The sequence below is a fragment of the Orycteropus afer genome, unplaced genomic scaffold (assembly GCF_000298275.1).
Source record: "Orycteropus afer afer isolate SDZICR_OR568_19922 unplaced genomic scaffold, OryAfe1.0 scaffold00028, whole genome shotgun sequence".
Lineage (NCBI taxonomy): Eukaryota > Metazoa > Chordata > Mammalia > Tubulidentata > Orycteropodidae > Orycteropus > Orycteropus afer.
Window position 1 is genome coordinate 15,662,695 of NW_006921615.1, and position 7,744 is coordinate 15,670,438.

Consider the following 7,744-nt stretch of genomic DNA (forward strand, 5'->3'; position numbering starts at 1 on the left):
AGTGAAGTCCCTATAATATACTATTGTATGTATAGAATAATATCATCTGCAAATAGAGATAGTTTTACTTCTTCTCTGCCAATTTGGATGCCTATTATTTCCCTTTCTTGCCTTATTGCTCTGGTTAGAACTTTCAATACAACATTGAATAGGAGTGGTGATAAAGGGCATCCTTGTTGCATTGCCATTTGCAAGGGGAATATTTTCCATCCCTCTTCATTGAGAATAATGTTGGCTATTGGTTTTGTGAATATGCTCTTATGCTAAGGAATTTCCCTACTATTCTAACTTTACTAAGTATTTTTATTAAGAATGTGTTTTGGATTTTGTCAATATGTCTTTTCTGCATTGATTGATATGATCATATAGTTCTTTTCCTTTGTTTTATTTATTTGGTGGATTACTTTGATTGATTTAAGGGGAATTTCCCAGGGGTGTAGCCTCCAACATATTTTTAATTTATGAGATATAAAAGGATACAGAAGCAAGCAGAGGAAGAGGGAGGACCCACAACTACCAAGAAAGAAGAACTGGGAGTAGAGTACACCCCTTGAACCCAAGGCCCCTGCACTGGGATCTTTGTAGGACCAAGAGATACAGAGAAAGGAAGCCTTCCTCTAGTGCTGGTGCTCTGAATTCAGACTTCTAGCCTCCTAAACTATAAACTGGAAGCTCTGGTAGCATAGTGTCTAAGGGTAACCAGAAGCCTGGTGGTTCAAACCCACCAGCCGCTCCTCAGAAGGAAGGTAGGGTGATCTACTTCCATAGTGATACCACCTTGGAAACCCAAGGGGGGGTTGCTATGAGTCAGATCTGTCTCCATGGCAGTGAGTTTGATTTGGTTTTTTGGAAACTATAAACTGTAATAGAATAAATTTCTGTTGAAGGCTATCCACTTGTGGTATTTCTGTTATAGTAATAGCAGATAACTATGACAGAGGGAAAAGGAATTGAAAATAGGAAAGGTGGAGGAAGAGGGAAGATCTAAGAAGAAATAAAAAAAGAGGAGAAAAAACCCAACACAGTAGTTTAAAATGCTAGCTGACAAACACAGCTGCAGCAGGAATGTGGCACTCTCTCTGTGGGAGTGTGCGTCACCAAATGTGTGTAGCTGTGTAGCGGCAGGGACAGGCACTTGCTGTACGTGGAGGTTGTGGGGGGTGGGGCACACACTCTGGAATCAATAAAGGGGGGAGGGAGGAAGAAGAAAAAAGGAGGGGTGGGTAGAGGAAAGAACCAAGAAGTAAGGAAAAAAGTGCCATAGTACTAGCGCAAACGTTAGCCACCAAACACTGCTAGGGTGAAAAGGGAAAGTTTGCTCTGCTGGAACACACTCTACCGACCGTGGAGGGGCATGGACAGGCGCTGTCGATCCAGAGGTGGTTGAGAGAGGGCACCCACTCCAGGGATCTGGCGGGGGGGAAGAGTTGAGAAGAAGATAAAATTAATTAATTAATTAATTAAGGGGCTGGGGAAGAAAGAAGAACTAAGGGATGGGGGGAAAGAACACAATACTGGCTTCAGTGCTAGCTGCCAAACACAGCTGCAAGAGCAAGGCAGCACTCACTGTGTGGGAGTGGGCACTGACAACTCTGGAGGGATAGGGACAGATTCTGTTGAGGTGGAGGTACTGGGTCATGGAGCACTAGCTCCAAGGGATCAATAATGGAGGAAAAGGGGAAGAACAGAAAAGAAAGGAGGAGCAGGAATAACTAAGAAGAAAAAAAAAAAGTGACATAGCACTGGCAGTGTGGGGAGGGGTTTGATCAGCTGCTGGGTGGGTTGGGGTAGGGGGTACCATGCCTCTGGTGGTGTGGGGTAAGGGGGGATTATACCTCTCTGGTTTCTGATCTCTGATGTGGGTGCTGGCACAGTCCTGGGTGAGGAGAGCCATTTATCTGGTTCCTGCCTCAGTTTTTAGCAATTGGAATGCTGCTTGCAATAATTCAAAATGGCCATGCTGTGCAGGGCCACTTGGCAATTCAGTGTTCCTTACACTTTTTTCTTCACTGTTTTCATTCAGTCTGGTATTTGATCTACTTCTTTATTCTTTCCTTTAAAGTTCTGGGCTTCAGGATTGCCATCTGTATCGGATTCCTGGTTTTTCAGGTTTTTGTTGTAGATGGTCTGGTTAGTATACCTGCCTTCTCCTCCATTTTGAATCTTCCTCTTAGTTAATTCTTGTTTCAGTTAATTCAGTTAAACATGTAAAACACCAAGTTCAATCTTGTATCTGGGATTTTACATCTTTCATGTGGTCCTTATTTCCTTTCCAAGACAGAGCCTCTGGTTTCCCAAATGAACTTCATTTGGAACTTGATCTTCCTTGGGTGGTACTTTGATTTACAATGGTATTTCTTACCAATCTCCAACACAGTGTAATCTAGACATCACTTTATTGCTTAATGAGAGAGATAAAGATTAATTCAATATTATAGTGATGATCTATGGCAGGAAGTTGAAAAGATTGTAAAGTCTTTGAGGGAAGAGTCTCTTCTTCATCTTTGCACCCCCTGTTCCTAGTATAGCTCATACATAGAGCACATGGTACATGCTCAATGAATAAGTGTTATACTGAAATTATTTTAATTGTACTGCCTACTAATAGAATGGTATGTGGGAGTTTTGGGTTGGGTAAAAGGATTTAGAAAAGAGTTGATAGGTATTGCATTCTTTTTTAAATTCAAGGAGCTCTGGTGCTGTGTTAAAGCACTGGGATTCTAAACATAGTGTCAGTGGTTCAAACCTACAAGCCACTCCACAGAAGAAAGATGAAGCAGTCTGCTAAAGATTTACAGCCTTGGAAACCTTCTGGGAGCAGTTCTCCTCTGTCCCATATGGCCCCTATGAATTGGAATGGACTTGATGGCAGTGGGTTGGTTTTTTGGTTTTAGAACCCAAACCTTAAAAACCTATTAAAACTCACTGCCATCAAGTCAACTTTGACTCATAACGACCCCCATTGGGTTTCCAAGGCTGTAAATCTTTATGGAAGTGTATTGTCCCATCTTCCTCTTATGGAGCGGCTGGTGGGCTAGAACCACTGACCTTCTGGTTAGCAGCTAAATGCCTTACCCATTACACCATCAGAGCTTCTTAGAAACCTTATTGGTATCCTTTATTTATTTATTTTTTTCCTCTGCACTTCATTGACCAACCTCTGCAAGTGAAGAGAAAATTCATCTATACTTCTCCAAGCAATGTACTAGTGTGGTAAGGCCCTGGTGGTGCAACAATTAAGCACTCAGCTGCTAACTGAAAGGTTAATGGTTCAAACCCACTCAGAGGCTCTGCAGGAGAAAGACCTGGCAGTGTGCTTCCATAAAGATTAAAATCCATTGTCATCAAGTTAATTCCTACTCATAGCAACCCTTTAGCCTAGAAAACCCTATGCGGCAGTTCTACTCTATCACATGAAGTCACTGTGAGTTGGAAATAACTGGACAGCACCTAACAAATATAACATTGTGGTCAGAAGCATGGATTCTGAAGATAGACTACCTAGATTTGATAAACATTTACTAGTTATTTAATCCTCTAAGGCTCTGTTTTAAGATCTATAAAATGATAACAATAATGGAGTTGTTATTAGGATTAAATGAGTTAATATATTTAAAATGCTTTGAAAAATACCTGGCACATGGTAAGTCCTTTGTGTTGGTAAATGTTACAGTAGTGAATAAGTATTTTTTAAATATCAGAAATGGTCATTATTTGTAACCATTTGAGTAGTCTCTTTTAAATGTTGCTCTTGAGCCCTTTGATGATGATATGATGCATGAGTTCTTTGTGGGATGGTCACATTAACTCTGTAATACTTTCCCTTTGGAGAGCACTCCTCACTGTGGTTCAGTGAGCAAAAAAAGTCCTGGTTTAACACATATTTGAGTTCAAGCAAGCCCTATTGTGCCTTTGGTGACCAAGTGATATTAGCAACACTAAATCCAAGCCATTTGCCTTGGCTCTCTTTGGCTTTAAAGTGGAGTGAGAGATTTGGCACTGTGCTAAGTGCTAGATTAACGAGAAATTTAACACCTGCCAGGTAGTCTATGCCCACATATCCAGAGGCAAAATGAAATTAGACTGCCCATTAAGAAAGGCAAATTAATGGGCCCAAAGAAATGTTACATACTGTTTCATCTGTAACTTTCCCTTAGGTGTGGACTCTGTGTGCATCTCAGAAAGAAGCACGAATGTGTTTGCCACAGACATAGGCTTAGATTTTATAGCTAGCAATTTTGGATGAAGTGAAGCAATGGCGGAATTATCTGGCTCACTCAAACATGACACATTTTAAACGTTGATAAAAATAACTTCAGTTAGGGTAATAGAAATGTTCTATAACTTGACTGCAGTGTTGGTGGCACAGCTCCATAAAGTTTACTAAAAATAATTGTATTTTACACTTAACAGTGGATGATTTTTTTTTTTTTTTTTGGCTTGTAAATTTTATCTCAATGAAGTTTTTTTAAAAAAATCACTGGATTCAGAAAAAGGAAATACACATTCCAGGCTGCAGTCAGAATTCTCCATTTTACTTGGTGATGGGGGAACAGCAACAGTAGTTGAATTAAATTCTTATCTAATCCAGAAACCTCATTTTAGCTAGCAGTTGTCATCTCAACCAACCAATGATCCATCTCTCCATCCATTTGGCAAATACTTGTTGAACACCTACTACAGATACAGTTGCACAACTTTGATCTGAGCCAATCAAATGCTAATGACAAGTACCTCAAACGGAAAAAAGGCAGGATCAGGAAGTGTAAAATTTAAAGCCTCTTCTCTTTGTGGGGATTCTAAGAAGCAGAGGTAATCTCAAAGGTGCAGGAAGCATGGAAAGGAGAGGCAGTGAAAGTGACTTATTTGTGCTTTAATAAGCATCATCCAGCTCTGGTGGTGTAGTGCCTAAGGCATTTGACTGCTAACCAGAAGGCTTATGGTTCAAACCCACCAGCCTCTCTGTGGAAGGAAGACTGGGCAGTCTCCTTCTGTAAAGATTTAGTGCCTCAGAAGCCCAAAGGGGTTGATTTGAGTCAGAATCCACTCAATGGTAATGAGTTTGATTGATTTTTTTTTTTTTTTTTGGAGCCCCAGGCAACACTTGAATTCACTCAACATTGTTTCCAGTGCCCTCCCCCCCACTGTGTTCTGTGGCCCTGTCCTCCTTCTGTGACTCTCCCTTCATATTCCTTCATCTGGCACTCTTTTATTCTTTGCAAAATCTTTTCTCAGAAAAAGAGATAGAAGTCATGAATGCTGAGATATCGAAGACTTCTTTACTGATATATCATCAGATAACTTTAGAAAAGGTTTAGATAACTTCAGAAAAGGTTGTTCTTTTTTTTTTTTTTTTTAAAGTGGGGTAATTCCATGTTGAAATAATTGCACAGTCCTGCAACATCTTCATAATTGTGGTATGTTGGAGTCCATTGTGGCCATTGTGTCAGTCCATCTCATTCACGGTTTTGTTGAGGACAGCTTTTCTTTCTGTTATATATGAGGTTGCCATGAGTCAGAGCCAACTCAATGTCTGGTATCAATAATAGCAGCAGTGGCGACAGCAACTTCTATGTCATTTAGATCCATTTAGCAAACACTTGCCAAGTTTCCATACAGTCCGCATAACATGAGATCCCCATATACGGAGGTGACTTCTTTCCCCACACATCTCACTCTTGCTAATGTTTGAATGACTGAGCGTTAACTGAAGATATGAAGATGGATTCATGTTAAGAAAGTGCATGCAAAGTCTTAAGCTGCCCTGTTTTGATGTTCACAGGCACAGACATCAATGGGGCTCTTCAGAGGGGCATCAGGCTGCTCAGCGACTATGTGGCCCACAACGACATTGAAGACCGGAGTGTATCCCTCATTATCTTCCTGACAGATGGGAAACCCACCGTGGGGGAGACCCAAACCCTTAAGATTCTGAGCAATGCCAAGGAGGCCGCCCGAGGTCAAATCTGCATCTTCACCATTGGCATTGGGAATGATGTAGACTTCAAACTACTGGAGAAGCTGTCACTGGAGAACTGTGGCCTCACACGGCGTGTTCACGAGGAGGAGGACGCAGGGTCACAGCTCATTGGGTCTGTCGTCTTAGGACAATGAGAGGATATCTGGAGTGAGGAGGGGTTGGGTTTAATGAGAAACTCAAATATTAGGGTGTTTTGCTACACCTTGACTTTGAATTGTTAGAAATCATCATAACTCATTATTCTAGGAGCATTACATTTTATTTTGAAAACTGGCAGATCTGGATTCAAATTATGGTCCTCCTGCTTTGTGACATTAAGCAAGTTTTTTACACCTGCCTGTGCCTCAGTTTCCTCATCTATAAAATGAAGATTACAGTCAGTTGTCAGAATTTAATGTGAAAACATATGTAAAGTATTAGCAGAGTATCTGTCACATACTAGGTGCTCAATTAGTTTTTACATTTATAATGGTCTTTTTGACATATTCTAGTAAAAAATTATAAGGAGCCCTGGGGGCTTAGTGGGTAAGGCATTTGGCTGCTAAGCAGAAGATCAATGGTTCAAAATCCACCAGCTGCTCCACAGAAGGTAAATGAGACAATGTACTTCTGTAAGATTTATAGTCTCAGAAACCCCATGGGGGTCACTATGAGTCAGAATCAACTCAGAGGCAGTGAGTGAGTAAATTTATACTTATTCGACCCTAGGAGGTAGGTAGGGCAGGCAATGTAATCTCCATTTTGAAAACTAGTTAAGTGACTTGTTTGTGATCATATTATTATTTTGAAGTGGGAAGAAAGTAGAACTTAGATATCATGTTGCCAAATGTAGTGTATGATTGCTGTTGATTCAGTGACATGCTGACTCCTAGTTCAGCATTATTACCTGCTGCTTTGTTGCAAATATTGCATATACCTTAAAAGGAAAAGGAAGATTTAGGTAGGTTTATAGGTGTTTCATAGCCATAACCAAAGAATATTCATTAATGAGCAACCTAATTGGAGATCCCTAATAGTGTACAAGGAAGACATATCCTCAGTATGGGACTAGTCACCATTTTCCTCCAGCATTTTCACTAAAGATTTAAATGTAAACAAAATTTTGCTTCCCACATTTACAAAATTATTCAAAACTAGATCCAAAGAGGGATCTCTTTGAATGCGTTGTATGACAGAATTTTCAAATGTATGATATTGTTTGCCAGAATTGGCAGATTCAAGAAGGCGTTCATATGCAAAAGCAATTACACTGAGACAAATCTACTGCATTGTCATGCTGATAAAAATGTCAATACTCAACAATTATTGAGAACTTACACTATGCCAAGCACTTCTCCATGCATCCTCTCATGTGATACTCACAAAAGTCCTAGGAGGTAGGATAGCTTTCACGACAGAGATGACATGATACCAAGGATGAAATAAGAGAGATGTTTATTTGTCTCATCTGTAGTAATCTGGACAGGCTAGATTCTTCTCCGTAAGGTTATTCAGATACTCAGGTTCCTTCCATTTTTTTTTTTAATTGTGATTTGGGTGAAGATTTACAGAGCAAATTCACTTTCCATACAGCAGTTCACATATACTTTGTTGCATGTCATTCACCACAGTTTACCACAATGCAACAGCTCCCCTCCCACTTCCTCCCCATAGTTACCTCTTCCTAGTGTCCATCCCTCCATACTCTCCTGCCCCCTGAGCTGTCTCCCTGTGCATAAGCAGCCCTTCCTTCTCCCATGATTGTTCTCTCCAGGGCGTGAGTCT

General features: G+C 40.5%; 1 protein-coding gene across 1 annotated transcript in view; it reads left to right on the plus strand.

The window, feature by feature from the left end:
• ITIH5 (inter-alpha-trypsin inhibitor heavy chain 5) overlaps nucleotides 1-7,744 on the plus strand; it is a 138,450-nt gene that overhangs the window by 100,670 nt on the left and 30,036 nt on the right. The window contains exon 8 of the mRNA XM_007935476.1: nucleotides 5,783-6,092. Within this exon, the coding sequence (XP_007933667.1) occupies nucleotides 5,783-6,092 (310 nt within the window). The remainder of the gene's footprint in view (nucleotides 1-5,782; nucleotides 6,093-7,744) is intronic.